This window comes from Ammospiza caudacuta, chromosome 17, assembly GCF_027887145.1.
Source record: "Ammospiza caudacuta isolate bAmmCau1 chromosome 17, bAmmCau1.pri, whole genome shotgun sequence".
Classification (NCBI taxonomy): domain Eukaryota; kingdom Metazoa; phylum Chordata; class Aves; order Passeriformes; family Passerellidae; genus Ammospiza; species Ammospiza caudacuta.
In genome coordinates, this window is record NC_080609.1 from 6,494,732 (window position 1) to 6,512,751 (window position 18,020).

Below are 18,020 nucleotides of genomic sequence, written 5' to 3' on the forward strand. Positions count from 1 at the left end.
GACTGCTCTGGTGGGTGGCACCCATGGCAGCAGGGTGGAATGGGATGATCTTTAAGGCCCCTCCCAGCCCAACCCATGCTATGGCTATGAAAACACTCCCGTGGTGGAACTCCTGGAGGATTAACCTGGTTTCTCCCATGTGTAAATGTCTAAGAAAACAAAGGTTTAAATGTCAGTCAAGTAAACAAGGTAGCAGCCCATCCAGAGACAAATTTAGAATGGAGCTGAATTTGTACCTTGGTGACTCATTTCTTATGGAAAAAAAAATTTAAACAGCATCTAATTGACATATTTAATGTTCTTGTTAGAATCTTCAGATTCATTGAGGATATGAAGAATAAACAAGAATCAAATATGCAAGGGGGTAGATGGACAATAAAGACAAGGTGCAACTGATGATGTAAAGTGTGTTATACTGACACTGGACCCATTTGGTCATTCACATGCAATCTTTTCACTCAAAAGGAAACAGATTATTTATCTATATGTCTATAAAATACATTTTCTTGGACTAACACATTCATATAACACTGCTCAGTGTGCACATTGGTGTCAATAAATACTTGCTTGGTCACTACATCTAATGTATGTCATGCAGAAAGAACAAACTCTCTGTATCCTGAGTAAAGGATGAACACATCATAACAACTGGAAGGGCAGCTTCAGCAGGCCAAAAGAAAAGTGAGGTTGTCTAACAAACTTACCAGGTTGGGACTCAAAATCTTTCAAGTTCACTTCATACTCATCTTCGTTGAGATACTGGTGTCGGCCCATCATTACAATGGCAAATTTAAACTATGCAAAGAAAAAAAAATCAAAATACAAGTGGTAGGATATGACACTAAAATTAAGTCTTCAAGCCTAAGTTCACAGTCTGACTTTCAGCTGGTTATAAGTAGAAAACTTGTAACTTCAACTTATAACTTTCAACTTCAGGAATTGAAGAAGGCCAATTCTGGTTAAAACCCTCATCAACAACCTGGATAATGGGACAAAATAAATGCTCAGGAAATCATGAACCCATATCCTGGAATACTGTGTCCAGGTTCAAGCCCTCCAGGGAAAAAGACAGGGCAACACACTGCAGCAAGTGCAGCAACAGTCCAGTGAGGCTGTGAGAGGACTGGGGGGAACCTGGCATGCAGGAACCTCTGGGAAATGGGTTCTGCTCAGCCCAGAGAAGAAAAGGCTGACAGGGTATCTACAGTTTTCCACCACCTGAAGGATGGTGCACAGGAGCAGGCTCTTCTCAAAAATCTGCACAGATGTGACCTTCACAAGTTGCAAAATGAAACATTCTGATTATGTGCAAGGAAAGCAAAAACTTCCCAGTGATAGTGGAAATACTCTAAAACACAGTGTCCAGAACAGGGCAGAATTCCCACCCTTGGGAGTTTGCAAAATGCAACTAAAAAGCCCTGCACAACCTGACTGAGTCACGTTCTGCTCTGAACAGGAATGTGATGTGGGGGCGGCCTCTAAAGGTCCCACACCAGCTACACTTTTCTGGGTTACTTTGTTTTGCAGAATATCTCTCTTGATGCAGTACAGAAATACTGATCCTACCCATTCTAACTAATTAGTCCTAGAAAAAGCATTACTTCAGTCAAGCACCTGTTCTATCACACAAAATCAACACTTATCCCAAGTCTGGGGTGTTCCAACCTACAACAATAAACTCATTTAGGTTTACAGTCAGCAATAAAAACTCTCCCAATTTGAAATTACCTTCTCAAATTCTTTTTCTTGTATGTCCAGCATTGTCTGAATTCGCTTCATAACCTCTCTGAAGTGTTCACCCTAATAATTACAAGATTTTTAATGTCAAAAAAATATAGGAAAAAGAAAGGAAGCTGTTAGTATTTCCTGCTTTAAGCCTCATTGAAATAGATTGCCTCGATGTTATTTACAAAATTAGACAAGTGTCAACATCATTCTCTACAATATGGAACAACAGCAGGCAACTTGCTCAACATTCAGGAACTTTAAGTCTTATTGATTTATCATTATGCAAACTGCCCCATAAATTGCTCAGGCACTGCCACTGATATGTGCAAGTCAGGTTAAAGTTAAATAGCAAAATCAGAAAATTAGCAGCAAAATAGGAATTTGTAAAAAGATCTCATATTCTTGCTAAGCTTGTTGCTACTTTTTGTAGTATGTTTGTGCTCCCTATGTAAAGCGCCCAAAAAAGTGCCAGATACTGTCAACTTAGAGATGAATAAAATATATTAACTGTCATAACAAGGAAATGCAGAACAAATGGTTTTCACCAAAAATCACCAAACAAGTGTTACTCTTTGATCAAAAAAAGGAAATTAGTAAAATTATAATTTTAGAAGTAGAGAAATATGGACACATTTCTCGTTCCCAAATTTTTAAAGTAGGTAGTTTTCATACAAAGTATCATACATAAACCAGAAAAAGCTTAGAAGGAAATCACTAACTGCTCCCAGAAATACACTTTGATATTAAGAGAATCAGGGTGACATTCAGCTGGAGCAGCACCACAGGAAAAACTTGAGAATTTAAATTAAGCTTTCAAAATTAGCTTTTGTTCTTGTACCAACTTTCAGCCCTAGAAGATAAAGCACATCAAATTACAGAAGGGATGAAATGCAAAGTCATCTCAGAGAGTGATGGAGAAAGCAACTCCATTTTCCATGATCCTGTCTCAGTGAGAGCAACCATGGCAGGGCCATTTTTGCCAACAACTCTGCACTGCAGATAGATACTCAAGTGCTGCTGGAAATAGGGTTCTGGTTTGTTGGGGGGTTCTGCAGGGGGCAGGGGATGGCAGCTGCTGCCAAGTGACAGCTTTCATGGTGTTCACAGGCTCACTGAGACACTGAACAACCTGGGTATGCAAAAGGAACTGAGCTGGGAAATGGCTGAACCATAAAAAGGCACAGATAGGGCAGGACCTTTGTATTTTCCTACTCACTTCATACATTAATGCATTTCTTCAACAGTATTTATAGAAAACATCATCAGTATAATCCCACAGGAGAAAAAGGAAGGCATACGGCACCTGGTGTATCCTCAGCAAGAATGGAATTCCAAATGTTCCAAAAACCTCTTTGTGGAAATGTGCCACTGTGATTAGCATCTCATTTTCTTTATCTATATCTACCTGGTCCAGAGGAATTTCCTAGATCCAGACAGAGAATTGTGACTCCAATCAGTAAACTTCCACAAAAAGAAATAAATGCTTTGAAGTTATTTTTCTAGTTATTAAGCATTATTGATGTACTGTTACTGATTCCAAACAATTCTATTCAAAAACAATTAAAAGAGCCATGTTGTTTGACAGAGTCTTTTACCAGAGTCCCTCATCCCTGGCATGACAGCACTTCAGCTTCCCCTACTCAGGAAATATTCTCCTGGCTTCCCTGAATGGCTTTTTTGACAAGAAATCTTCTATCAGAGCAGAACTAGCTGACAGTAACACAGGCCTCTTGCCAGCTCCTCATTACAGTTTACACTGGAAACTTTTTTTTCCATTTCTGATCTTTGAAGCAAGTTAGTAGATCTAAATGATGAGATGTTTAAAAAAAAAAGATCACATGTTAAGTATCATATTTGCTTCAAGAACCTCAAGTGTAACAGAAAAGGAAACAAAACTTTCTAGAATATTACAGTACAAAAGTGAGTTCTAAGTATAAACACTTCTATCATGAACTCTGAAACAAACCTTGGAATTACTGCCAAGACATTCAATGTCCTTTGGACAGGCTCTTGCAAAGTCTTCAGTATTGTTATAAAAAAATGAAATAATGAAACCATTGTAGGGAAACAGATGGAACAAAGGATGATCTTTTTTAAAGCACTATCTTAAAAAATACATATAATATTATCATGTAATCTTAATACAAAATCCCAGTATTTGAAGGTCAGCACCCAGAAAATTACCAGTTGAAAGAGTTTTCTCTCTTCAAATCAGGTTTTAGAGTTCTCTAAGACAAGCACAACTTACCTCTATTCGAAACGTTCGACTTGTTGCAGGCGACAAACACTCCAACAGCTCATCCTCCTGATGGACACCAATTATTTTGTAACTTACAATTTCTAGCAGCCTTAAAGATAAACAGAAAAAACATTTTTAATAAGTGAATTTAAAAAATTCAATGCAACATTTCTTTCTCAAAATTTTAAAGAGATTGGTGTAGAATGTACACTGATGCTGCTATTGTATTTATAAAATTCTAAATTCAATCTTTAGTAAAAATTAAGCATTAAAGCCATAAGAGGTTAAATTATTTCTGGCTCATGGCAAAAAGCCAGGATGTGCCATTACAAAATATAGGTTTCTAGTGGAGATTATTTTATATATCCTCTTTAAATGGCCTCACTTTTAACTCCTGTAACTCCTGAGAAGTGAATAGCATGAAATGCTTGGATTTGAAACAATTAAGTCATGACTAACAAATGCAATTGATGAAACTCAAGGATGTAAAACACAAAACAAAAAACTGTGTAAAAATTATTTTTATAGCTAAGAAGAACTCTTAACAGCGGCAATCTGGAAGATTTTAACACAATATTACATTTAATCTGTTAATAATGGTATCTATAGTATTTTAAATTCTACAGTACTTTGCTGCATAACGTTTACATGGTGACATAGAAGAAATGAGTCTTCCACCTTTACCTTAATTTCCCTGAACCTTTTTCAGAGAGTTCTACAACTTTTTTACATTCTTCTAACAGGTCCCGCACACACCCATGCTTATCTGGATATACTGTTATTTCCTGGAATTTGAAACACAAAAATCATTAAAAAATCTGAGAAAGTAAACAACCACATTAAAGCACAGAACACAGCAGACTGTTCTCCCTAACCACTCATCTTGAAAAGATAACTGAAGTCAACACCTATGTCATCTTCAACATTTTTGTTAAGAGATCTGATTTTTTTTTACATTTTTTGTGCTCTTTGGGGTTTTTTTTGCTGTTGGTTTGTTAGGTTTTTTTACGTCATGTACAACTTTGTTCTAATTCTGTACTCCTCAGAGGTAGACCCATAACCACAGCCATTCTAGCTCTGACACAGAAATGACAGCAAGTGTGTAATGGTTTCACTCACCTCTTCCCTAAACTGGCTATTTAGCCATATGCACTTAAAACTTCTTCTGTTTTCAAAATCAGTTATCTTCATTTTGAGCTAAAGAAATAAAAGAAAAACACTTTAGGCACACTTTGAATAGGCCAGAATTATTTTTACAACTCACCTCAACAAAAAGAGAAGACTCTTACCTGTTGATAGTAGAGTTTTTTCGGTTGCCTAGGCTTGAAGAACTGCAGAAGATCTCTTAAAGTACCTTCATAATTATGTCTAAGAGGATTACCAGGGCCATCCCTATAACTACAGAAAGAAAGAAAACATGTTCTTAAAATCCATCTCTTCAAAATCCATTACTGCTCAGCAAATTGAAGCACCAAGAACATTTTTATTACTGTCTTCCAATTTCACATAATTGCTAACACAGCCTAAGCAGCACAACATACAGAACTTTAGTGATTTTTAAACACAGCTAGGCTGTGGGAACAGAAAACCATTCAGGGTGTGTGTTAACTCTCCTGGATGTTTACAAGCTCACTGATGTCAGTGCTGCAGGCTGCAGACCTACATTCCTCTGAAATTACTGGCAGAGCAGCACATGCTCTAGATTGTGAAAGGTTAATTTGTGGAGCCATATGACACAGCAAATTCCACAGTGACCACAGCCCTGCAAACTACAAAGAGCTACTCAAATTCTCACTGATGATGAAGGGAGATAGCCTCAGGTAACTAAAGAGCATTTACACTTGCATGAATACAGAAAGCTCTAAGTGTATGTGCATTATTCCTGAAGCACATACACAGAGCTATAATACTCCACTTTCTGCTCTAGTTTTATACAGATTCAAGTCTAGTTTTACACAAACATATGTAAAACCACCACTTTAACCACAAATATCCCTTTGAGCACCTGAGAACTTCTTAGATTGTTGTCATCTTCATAAAACCTCATTTGCAGACTTTGAGGGAGGAGGGGAGAATTCAGTGAAGTAACTCCTTCATTTAAACTTGTAAAATCAGCAAAAATACTGCTTTTATGTGCATTTGTTTCTGCTCTCCTCCACTCTAGAAATCCTCATTCACTGAAACAGCACTTGAATTAGCTTAGCAATTTATTCCACAGCATCAGGCTTTGAAGTAATTAATGATTTTTAAAATGACATTTACTAGAACTCTTCTAAAACATGCAATTCTTTGAGGCTCTAGAGAGAGACATTGCAATACTTCAACTGTCACAGCAACCTGCTGTGCTTGCCAGAAAGGTAACATCTTACTGGTACAGAATTAGTTAATGACCCGAAAAAGGCTAAGTTTTGAGGAGCAGCTTAGACACAGAATACTAAGGAATTTATCTTACTTACCCTTGGGATTTGAAAAATTGTAATAGCATTGGATCCGTGTTAAGTCTCTGAGCGACTGTCTTTGCAACCTGAAAATAAATTTTGGTAAGCTCTGAACTGTTTCACACAGTTATGACATTGCTCTACATCATACAGTCATTATTTCATGAGACTATAATTTCCCTGACAGAGCAGAATGGTCTACAAAGAAAGAATCCAATTATCAAATAACTCATTATTAATAAAACTGAGGGGTTTATAGTATTTTTTTCCCACAAGCCTTAGTGGCTTCCTTAAAATTTTTCATTTAAAATGAAACCTACACAATGCAAAAATGTACACAGACAGTTTAAGAACTTTTCTAAAAGTATGTATAATGAGTTAGTGCAAAAGTTACTTTCCAAACAAAGAAACAAAAGAGAAACAGGAGACATGCCTGAAAGTAATTCATCCTATTGGATAAAGTAACAACAAAGCCTGGGTCATTGGGGATGGTTTTGTCACAGAAAATGACATCCACACGGTGATAGAGGTCTCTGAAGTATTCCTTAGCTGTGGGGAGCTCGCTGTTATCGTTTTCTGGGTCATCCCTACAAGAGCAAACAAATGGTGATACCATTACACATCACATTGTTACACACACAGGCAGTTGGGGCTTTAAGAACATGTTCTACAGTGAGTCAGCAGCAGTGGAGAGATACAGAGATGAAGTTTGGAAACCTGCAAGAGCCACCAGTGGCACACAGTAGGACTGGTGCAGTCAGCAGTGACCCAGAGCCTGCCCTGGCTGTGTGCTGCAGCCCCTGCCTGCTCTGCTGGGCTCCTGGGGGTTCACAGCAGCACTGCAGCAGGAGCTGGCCCTCCCTCCCACCCTGCCACATCTCTGTGTGTCTGTACTAATGCTGCACAGCTTTCCCTGAGCCCCTGTATCGGTCACTTTGCACAGAGGACAGACGGACGGCATTCCCTGGCACAGAGAGGCAGAGCAGTGGGCACAGGGGCCGGTTTGGGTCACTCCTGACTGGTACCCCAACTTCTCTGCAGAGAAATAGCACCAGGGTACAAGCTGTGCACTTACCCAGGAGTCAGCAGCCAGCCAAGGGTGCATAACACCAACTGGGTCAACTGGGACTGCGAGTTCCAAGGCATGACATGAGAAATACATTCATCTCACATAATCTGGGGTAAGAGTGCTGAAGATAGACTAGCTGGCTTCCACCCACTGTCAGCCCATGGAGAGAAACAGAGCAACACAGTTGGGTGTGACCATCAGGAGTGAGAGCATAGAAATGCTGATTTATAGCCCTGCCAAGCTTATGAAAGATCCCTTCATTGGACACAAGATGCAGGAGCTCCCCTTTTGCCTTGGAGAAATCTCCGGCTGAAGCACCAGTACACCTACGAGTGGCACATGCTCAGGCAAACTGGGAGCATCTCATCACTGCAGACCAGTAAGGACCTGACTGTGAGCACAAGGGAGAGGCAAAAAGGGGAAGCAGTTCAGTGTAGTTCTGGGCTGAAAGAGCTCCAAGAGCCTTGTCCAGTGGCCATAGTATCTGAAATGCTGGAGGGCTCTTTTGTGTCTGTGTTACAGTGGCTCCAGTACAAAGCTGCACAAATCAGATGTACTGCTGAACACACTCTGGTAATATTATGAGCTACTTTAGGTTATTGGTTTTCTAAACTAGGAGGACACCTTTTCCTTAAGTAATGTGGCACATGATACTCAAATAGCACTGATATTTGCTCATTTCCCCTTTGAATAAACAAATGAGAACTGCAGAGAACACATCTACTATTGGAATGTAATACTTAGCTCTTGATGAAAGAGCTTAAAGGAAGTTCAGCTTCCAAAAACCAGGTGATAAGATTGCAATAAGGTGGCCCCTTAAAATACCTACTTCTGAAACACTATGATGTCACCATCCATGAGTTCATCGAGAGCTTTATCAAGAGATACATCATAGTCTTGAATCCTTTCTGTTAAATTGGGTTTAACTTCCTACAACAAAAACCAAAAATTATTGATCACAAAATAAAATACATAAATAAAGGTCACAAATAAGTCACAATAGTGAAGAAATCATCAGCTAAGGTAACCTGTACATTCTTTCAACTGAAACAAATAGATAGATATGTATCTATTCAAATCCAATGCATGTATTATTAAATATCTATATGCATATTACATATTTATGCTTGCAGGCTGACCTCTGGGCTGACCCAGGGATAAAAGCACCTGTGTAAACAAACTGGAATGGCACTGTAACCTTGGCCTGCCCAGAGCAAGGAGTACAGCTTTGCTTTTTAGGACAGCACTGTGTGTGCTGCCCTGGCTCCACCAGAGAGAGCAGCAGGACTGCTACCAGAAATTGCAGCAAAAACCAAATTCCTTGTTCTTACTCTAGCAAGAACTTGGCCTTGGCAAGATCTGCATCATCAGCGCTCAATAAATGTAGCAGTTTTGAAGAGTCACTGCTTGTGTATTTGGGCAGAAACAGCCTAGCAGATTTTGTTTCCTGATTTTGGCTTGGGGAAGGAAGGAGAAGCAACATTTTCTCAACTTCACTAAGGTGGGAACTGAAAACACAATGGCCAACAATTAAAGCAGCATCAGCTCCTCTAACTCAGCAACACAGGTTTAGCACAACAAAGCTGCTCATATAGGACCCTCATGGAGATTCTTTTTTGGGTTTAAAGCTTTACACTTTTTTCTGTTTAATATAAAATCTGTTTTGAATTTAACTCTCTGCTGCTACTCTTTTGCAGCACTGTAGACTTCGAAGTTACAGACTACAGTGCTGATAATTTATAAATTACTATTGTTATGAGCAACTTTTAATTTTTTTTTTTCTTTATAGCATGCAAAAGACAAAAAAGTTACAAAAAGTTTATCAATCCAAACCTCATAGAGGATAAGGTTAGTTTCTTGTGGAAATCCTGCTCTCTCACACATAACTGGAAGCAAGTCACCTGTTGGAGAAAAAAGAAGGAATGTGAAATGTGTTGCACTAATTGCTAGTTAGACCAACCACAGAAAGGAGAAAATCCCTTTCTTTACCCTGGGTAGATGGTTCTACAATGCCTAAGAAAGAACCTTCCTTAAGTTTCCCTTGCTGACATTCAACCAGACACACATTTATGGTTCCTTTCCACTTCATCTGAGCCACAAAAATATGTGCAAGTTCATTGAAAATCCAAGAGATTAAATAGCACTGCTCCTTCCTCAGAAAAAAGGTTTAATATCTTTAAAAAGAAAAAGACAGCTAAAATACAAAATTAAAAAATATGTATAAGTTAACAAATGAGACATTCAAAACAAAAAACTAAAATATTTTTAGTCAGCAGGTATTTGCTGAACTCCTTAAATGGACCTATATGAAAATCAAGGTTCACATGTAATTCGGGCTGAGCAGCTGCTCAGGCTGCCATAGTGAAAGGTTAAAGAAGAGTTACATGAAAAGCTATTGGGAGGGAAATATCACATCCCAAAGCTTTGCAACAGGTCTGAAACAGCTGCAACACCTGGTGAGTGCAGCAACAATGAACTGTCCACCTGTGGGGTTTTCAGGCTCAGACCTGCAGAAAATGTCACTGACCCCACATGGGGAAGAAAACTCTCCAGTGCTGGGTGAAATAAGGATTTGCTTCTGTGGTGTACCTTTGGTTTCAGTGATGGAATTATTATTATTATTATTATTAAAGGAAAAGTATCTGTCAATCTACTTGAAAAACTTCAATGATCACAATGAAATTGAAATTCAGAACTCACGTATTTTACAGGATATAGGGGTGTAGATATGTCCACAATAATTCAAACTCCGAGTTTTCGGATCATACATCTTCAAAAACAACATTACATCATCTACAAAGTAAAAAACAAGATTTAACTTTAAGTAAGGCTTGGGGAGGGGGAAGGAGATCACCTAGATGTTTTTATTTACACAGTAACAAATATGTGTCTATTAATTCAGTGCCCTTAAAATATAGAGAGAAATTTATTCAGTGAGTCTAAAAACATGCAAAGCATGCCTTCCACTTCAAGAGAAATGAAGGAAAAACTGCATGAGAAAACTAATTTCAGCACTGTAATGGTTTGATGGATACATCAATGACACTGTTGAAAAAAAGGAGTGCACAGTGTTTTTGGAGATACACCCAAAATGAAAGCATTTTGTATTTTAGAAATGTTTAGCCCGCATGCTTACGATCTTTATCAAATTTGGGTAATGTTGCTCCAGTAGCAGCCATCTCTGGATCTACTGTTTCCAAAAATATTGTCCATGGATTCTCATTGTCACTGAGCTCAATCATCTATGTAAAAAGAGAGAAGAAAAAAAGTCTCTGAAGAACCTAATACAACCTGGTATCAGCATTTTAATCAGATACAAGAACTTTATGACATTGGACAAATGGGAGAGGTGTTTTTTTAAGTTGTGTTAAAGGAAGTTCATGAAATTTATTAAGACAAACAAATATGAATATAGAACCACCAAAAACTTTGATGAAGCAGTAACAGTAGGTTTTACTTAAAATGAACCCACTTTATCTTTCACAAGTTTACCTACAGCTATGTTTATAATGGCAAGGACATGACTTAATTTTAAAACAAAAGGAAGGTGAAACCATTCTGTGGTATTTAGACACATTTTACATTTTAAGCAATAGAATTCCTTAAATCCAGAGGGTTTGCCCCTTTTGTCAAAGGGACATTTCTGTTTTAATCTAACATAAGAAATCATGGTTACACCTTTTTTTCCACAGCAGAAAAATCATGCACCAACCACATTCCTGCTTCCTATCCAAATTAATCCACTAAACACCAAGTCTTCTCCAAGTATCAAACTTCACCAGATACAATGAAATTAATTTCAAACCAAAAGCCTGAAAAATCTTATGTCTCAAATTTAGGTATTCTTCAAGAGAACCAAGAATCACAGGAGATGTTAGAAGTAATATAATCTCTCAGTGACTGCTTACCGTTTTATTGCCATCTGCTTCATTATCTAACATTGCAGGTCTTTTTGTTCCATTACTTCTAGCTTGCATTGGCCATAATCTGATTTGATCCTGGGGAAATCCCTAAAAAATAAAAAATTGTGATATGAAACTAAATGAAAACAAGAGAAGAATAGGCTAAGATGTTTTCACGAAACTCAAATAGATCTTGTGTGTTAAAGAGCTCTAAATTATGACTGCTGTCAATATGTGGAGAAGGTAAGAACTTGAACACAACCACAATGTAACAAAATAAGTACATGCAGGTATTCAGCTGCAGAAAACTCACCATTGTTTGAGAGAGGTTTTGAACAAATTCTGTAAGTGTGGAGTTTTTTAATACTTTGAAAACAGTGTATTTCACTTTTTCTTCATCATACATATCATTGCCTTGGTGACCACAGAACTGATCCTCTGCCACTATCTGAAAAATGACATTTAAAGGTTACTTTTCAGATTAGCCCAGGTAATACCTTCTCAGGATGCTTTACTATGCAACCTCACTGGCCCTCTGGCACAGTGCTAACACAATTCATGTTCTCAGGGAGCAAATTTCCAAGTACACAGATTACAATGAAATTAAACAATCGTGATTGATAATCTCATCAGTGCAAGTAATTAAAATATATTAATTCTTACAAATCCTGAGCAATTAAAAACCAGTTGTGCTTAGATCCCAAGTCTTGGAACGTGCTCTAACAATCTTGGCACTTGGAGAAAATAAAAAGGCTACATAATTCTGTGAGTGAATGCAAGGAGGCCACTGAACCCTCTCCCTGCATTTCCCACAGCTCCCCTGCACTCTCTGGTAACAGAAGCACAAACAGTGCAATGCTGCCAGTGTCCCACTGCAAACTCAGTGCAAATGCAGGGCAGAACAAGCTGGACTTCACCAGAATCTCTGCTTATCAACACCAGAGAGAACAGGCAAGGAAACATGGAGGCACATGGAAAATGGGTTCTATTTCCCTGTGCCAGATGGGCTCTGGAAAGAGCCATAAACAGGGTTCCTTAAGGCAATTCATAACAATCTTGTCCATCTGGCTTTTCCAAAAAGATAATTGCAAATATAAGCACTCTCTCCTCCTGCTTCTACTTGATGAGCTCCGTTTGGCAATAGTCCAGACCTGCAGCCTATGGCTAGATACATTCTAATTTTAGAAAATAATTCCTGAAGGAGATAAAAGTGCAGTGGGCAGGGCAGCCATTTGAAATAACTTGGTCCTTTTCCCTTTCACCTGAACCTACTATTTTTACTCACAAGCACAATAAATTCTAAAGAAAACAGAAATGTTTATAACATACTGTACTGTGTGTTTTATTACAATTCGTTGCATATGTAAATATACCTAAAAGTAGTAAAATTACAATTTCTCTTCAAACACTACTTCAGAAGAAAAATTTAAAAAAAAAGGAAAAAAAAGAAAATCAAGGTTTGCCTCCAGGGTGGCTCAATAGCCTAAGTTTTCATGGTAAAGCAACTGTAACTTAATCTGTTTCAAAAGCTGACCTGCACTTGCATATAGAGGTGAGCTTCCTGCCTCTCCTTCCTCTTCTGAGCTTCTATCCTCTTCTCTTCTTGTAGCCTTTCTACAAGTTGTTGAGGAATATCATGGTCGGTTACAGGCTGCAAAACTTCACCTATAAAGCAGATTTTATGATGTTATTTCAAGATTTACATCAAACAGTTTCTTCTTCATACATGCTTGACTTCCCTCTGATTTGAAGTCAAAACCAACTTTCTTCATCTTTCACTTAAAAACAAGGTTTGATATCATCATGCTTTGGCAAAAGAAGCACTTCTACGACAAACCAAAGTGCAATACTTCCATGAAATATGTATCACAGACTTTTGAATGAAATATTCAGTTCAGAATTAAAAAAATATTTGCCACCACTCCCTTTTTAAAGCATATATGTATCTACACGTTTAAAATCAATTTGATTTAATTCCATTAATCAAAAAATCAGTAAATCAAAGCCAACTCCGATGAAGGGGAGAGAATGATGCATCTGACTCCACCATCAGAAGGCTAATTAATTACTTTATTATACTATATTATATACATTTTGTCTAAACTGAAACTGCAAAGCACTCACACTGCACACAACTGCTCACGCTGCACTGAATCTCGTGACTGTCACCTGACAGTTGTGACACACACACACATTTGGCCCTGACAGGCCAAGGAAACAAAACATCCTCACTTTGGATAGACAATCTCCATATTGCATTCTACTTTGGCACAACACAGGCACAGCAAGTGATAAGAATTGTGTTTTTCCTTTCTCTGAGGTTCAGAGAATGGGAATCTCAGAAATCATTGTGCCTTGCTTTCCTCTGTGAAATGTGGCAACGTTCCATTACCCAAGTCAGTTCACTAAGTCTTCCATCCTATAAAGCACCAAGGTTGAAGCACTTTGCAGGTGCTTTCCTGAGCTAAAGGTGACCCACAGCAGCACACACTCTCCAGAAGCGAGAGAGCGGCAGGTCGATCCCACGGGATCGCTACATTCCCACTGTAAATAAGGCAGCCCTGTTGTGCAGGAACACAGCCATCAATTCAGAGGTAAATCAGCCCTGCCTGTCAGTGCCCTTTGAGCACAGGGAGGACACGTACTGAGCTTGGACTCCCTGATGTAGACCAGCATGTAGGCGTTGGTGCAGTGCCGCACGGACAGGTCGTCGTCGTGGCCGCCGTAGTTGTGCTCGATCGCCTCCTCCTTCGTGCACCTCGACACAACGTCGTCATCGAATTTACACCACTAGGGAGGCAGTTTGACAGAAAGGTGATTTTACATGTAAAAACATGCTCCTGAATGATAAATTAATCCTATTTCTGGCATGTCTTTCAGCTCTTTGAAGTAACTAAAATTACCTTTGAGCAGTGTGACTTTTAAAAGGAAATCTAGTTCAGTATAATTTGTGCTACCTGCTACTTGTGCTCAGCATAAGGAAGTCCATAAATACTAAACCTTTACTGAACATTTTACAGTCAGCACCAAAAGCACAATAATTATTCCAAGAAGCTTTTCTTAAGACTTCAAATATCTAATATTTCTGAAGGAAACATAAAATCTACTTTATCTGTTGTAAAATGAAATAAAAAGCAGAGATGCATAAGACAACCAGTAATTCTTTGTACATTAAGAGCAATATGCATCAAATTTCAAATTGAAACAATAAAGCCAATTAAGAATCAATTACAAATAGTAATAAATTCACAGTAAAATCTGACTTCTACTCTTACTGTGAACAATCATGTACACACAAAACCAGTCACCTCAAGGGAAGAGGCACCTGACCTATAAATGTCTGATCCAATCAAGTCACCTAAACCTGGAACAGTGGGACATACACAAACATGCTGAACTTCTGAGTCACAGAAACACTGGAAATACTCATATTTGCTTTAGCAAAGTTAGCCTCAAAAAAATGCTGGATAAAATCTGATTGCAGAACTTCAACACATACACACACAAGAGAAGGGATTCCCTCAGCTAAAAAGTCTTTTGTCAAAAGCTAAGTGTGTATGAACTCTTCTTTTAGGGAAAGAAAATTCTGAAAATTTGCCCATTATAAAAACTGCAAGCATGCATTTACAACACACAAATCCTTTTAGATGCTTTTCAATACTCACTTTGCCATCGCCCTTTGGATTTAAGTAAACAACATAATGTCCACCATGGTTGTCTCCACTGTGTACTAGAACTGCATGGAGAATGTAATTTGCAGGATCTTTAGGATCTGTTTTTTGCAAAAATTCATCTAGTGGCAACTGTTCAGGAAATTCAAACCTAGTTTCAAAAAGAATGGAGACAATTGTATTTTTAGTTAAGATAGACACACATTTTTAGGCACTATTATGGAACACTATGTGTACTCTTAAAGCAAAGAATAAAAACTGAACATGTTACTGTTACAATGCCACTTCTAACCAGGACATGTTGCATACAGTGGCAGAATTTATACTGTTTAAAAATGGAATAAAAATAAACTTTTCAAGCAGCTCAGGAAAGCATGCCCTCAAGTAACAAGGGCAAGAGCACTTCAACTGAATTAGAGCTGCTTTGGATTCACTGCATCAAGGCAAAAGCTTTAAAATCTGTTATTTTCTAGCAGACAAATGCAGCTTCCCTAGCAGAGGTACCAATGGACTGAAGCATTACTCAGAAATATCTCACCTTGGTGAGAATGAGATAATTGCAATAAACATTTAGTTTACAACCAACCCTGTATCTCCTCGAGAAATTATCAGCCTCTGCTTACAGTGAGTGGGCAAATGGCTCTCCCTCCATCCATGGAAACAGATGGAGGGCAAGCAGGTAACTCCTTACTCATCCTGCTCACTCTGGTGGCAGCCTAGCCACACACTGCACAAAGGAGCTACACAAGCCATTAAAAGATGCAGGCACCTGTTCATGGTCAAAACAATCACTGTGGATTACTAAACATTCAATTTGTCATTCTGAACTTCAAAGTTCAACCTGTGCACCTTTAGGGGACCTCCACATGCCTGCCTCAGAACTTAGGCAAAACCAGGATTTTGGGAAGCTATTTTTTGCTATAATACATTCACAGATCTAAATTCTCAAAACAAAACTCAACCCACACACTAAACCAACCAACCCACTTACCTATCATTTATCTTGATGTTTTGGTCAGTCTGAGGATCATACATAAACCTCATGAGCTGTAGGTGTAATACTGGTGGCAGTGTTAGGAACTTCACACCTTTCTCTGCCTCCTAGACATTTTAAAGGAAACAGAGGGTTGAAATTGCAGGGTTTTTAGCAACTCAAAATATTGTTTGTTGCAGACACTCTTCATATGGACTTTTACAGACTTGACAACACAATGTGCCCCAGAATGATTCAAAATTTGGGTGCAATTTGAGTATCCTAATGCTGCACCAACCTCTCATGAGCTACACCAGTAACACAAAAGCTCAAATTAAATTAAATTTAGGCCACTCATACAAGGATATGTGGACACCTCAGTGTATTAAGAGCAAGTTACCTGCATAAATAAAATCGGGAGAATATGGAGGCAAAAGCTCATTTTTGATTAAATAAGAATTTCATTGCATCCTGCCAACAAGGATTTAGCTACTGTGCTATACCTTCCTAAGAACAGCTAAAGAATATATAGAACATTACTGACAAAACCTGGTATGTCAAAGCTGCAGAAATAAGCTTCAGTAAAACATTATTTACAAAGGACTTCAGCTTACTCCAGTGGTGCAGCAAAGTGCAACTGAAGAGCTCAGAAACATGTGCACACACATAAATGTTTCATTTCCATGGGTTCACTTGGTGTTCTTGCTGAGAATACAAACATGAGCTCTCCAAAGTTACTTTTAGAGCTATGCTGCTTTTTTACTTGACACATGGAAAAACAGACTACTCATAGAGGAACAACTTCTCAGTCTTGAGATTGGTGGAAAAGCAAACCATTCTAGCAACTGGAAGACTTGGACCTATAAAAATCACTACAAATTAAACTGCTATAAAATCTGAGCTCCATTTTAAGAAACCTAACACCAAATAAGAGGAGCTATTAAAAAAGCTTGTCTAAGACGAAACATCACCAAAATCAGTTGATAAAATCTAGAATGGGTTTTGCAAGATTGTTATTTTATCAAAGATAAAGAAATAAGATTTAAAACCAGGTTTAAAAAAACAATACCTGCAAGCCATGTTCTCCTGCATCATACTTGTTATCACCATCCAACTGCTCCACTGCAACGTAGTCAATGAAGGATTCAAAAACTGAAAGAAAAAAGATTGGGAAAAAATGTAAGTTTACTCTAGCCTGCACAATATTAATCAAATTAAATATTAGGACAGAGGAGTTTGTGTTTGAGTACTTCTGTCCTTACTTTAAGTATAATTTTATATTGTTTAAGAATATCAAGAAATGCACCATATTGCAGAGGCATATCTAAGAATACCAGCAGATTTTAAAATCACACAGCTACAGCTGTCTGCCACACCTTCTCAACTTCACAAGCATCAAGCCAATGTCTCTGTTTGCTGGACTCTTACACATCCTTTCCCATGCCCAGTTGCTCAGTAAAGAGATGACTCATCCCCGTGATGAGTAGTTAAGTCTTTTTTTGTCTTACTACTATGGCCAGGTCTAAATAAGAATCTATTTTATCCAAATTCATCATTATATGTAAATTATAACTACTGTGACAATACCACTGTGATCACCATGGTACAGTCTTATGACACCAGAAAACTCCTGAAGTTCTTAGAGTTTCATGAAAAGATACCAGTGAGAGAATGAGGGAGAAAGAAGCAGGGAAAGGAAATGGAATAAGGAAAAAAAAGAAATGTAATGCAGGCAGAAACATACTCTGCATTGAAAATGTTTTCTAGAAGTTGTCCTAAAGCACAGATTTCCAACCACTGTGCACTAACAAATCCATTTGAAAATAACAGGCACTGAATTTGTCCAACATGCTGAAGTACAGGATGGGTGCATGTCACAATGTATCACTTACTGTTTTTCTTTCCCTTTATACTTAGCTGGATGTCATAATAATCTTCTATTCGTTCAGACCGATAGTCCACGTGCTTGCATTGGATATAAGACTGCAAACAAAACCAAA

At 38.2% G+C, this 18,020-nt stretch overlaps 1 protein-coding gene across 2 annotated transcripts in view; it reads right to left on the bottom strand.

Annotated features, from left to right (window-relative positions):
- USP7 (ubiquitin specific peptidase 7) overlaps nucleotides 1-18,020 on the bottom strand; it is a 70,795-nt gene that overhangs the window by 5,234 nt on the left and 47,541 nt on the right. For both annotated transcript variants that reach the window (XM_058816353.1, XM_058816352.1), the window contains 21 exons: nucleotides 17,913-18,003; nucleotides 17,090-17,172; nucleotides 16,039-16,148; nucleotides 15,042-15,198; nucleotides 14,022-14,166; nucleotides 12,911-13,041; nucleotides 11,690-11,824; nucleotides 11,383-11,484; nucleotides 10,611-10,716; nucleotides 10,175-10,267; nucleotides 9,308-9,375; nucleotides 8,304-8,404; nucleotides 6,839-6,992; nucleotides 6,424-6,491; nucleotides 5,257-5,365; nucleotides 5,087-5,164; nucleotides 4,652-4,752; nucleotides 3,977-4,076; nucleotides 3,032-3,151; nucleotides 1,729-1,800; nucleotides 705-795 (listed from right to left, as the gene is read on the bottom strand). In XM_058816353.1, the coding sequence (XP_058672336.1) occupies nucleotides 705-795; nucleotides 1,729-1,800; nucleotides 3,032-3,151; nucleotides 3,977-4,076; nucleotides 4,652-4,752; nucleotides 5,087-5,164; nucleotides 5,257-5,365; nucleotides 6,424-6,491; nucleotides 6,839-6,992; nucleotides 8,304-8,404; nucleotides 9,308-9,375; nucleotides 10,175-10,267; nucleotides 10,611-10,716; nucleotides 11,383-11,484; nucleotides 11,690-11,824; nucleotides 12,911-13,041; nucleotides 14,022-14,166; nucleotides 15,042-15,198; nucleotides 16,039-16,148; nucleotides 17,090-17,172; nucleotides 17,913-18,003 (2,215 nt within the window). The remainder of the gene's footprint in view (nucleotides 1-704; nucleotides 796-1,728; nucleotides 1,801-3,031; nucleotides 3,152-3,976; nucleotides 4,077-4,651; nucleotides 4,753-5,086; nucleotides 5,165-5,256; nucleotides 5,366-6,423; nucleotides 6,492-6,838; nucleotides 6,993-8,303; nucleotides 8,405-9,307; nucleotides 9,376-10,174; nucleotides 10,268-10,610; nucleotides 10,717-11,382; nucleotides 11,485-11,689; nucleotides 11,825-12,910; nucleotides 13,042-14,021; nucleotides 14,167-15,041; nucleotides 15,199-16,038; nucleotides 16,149-17,089; nucleotides 17,173-17,912; nucleotides 18,004-18,020) is intronic.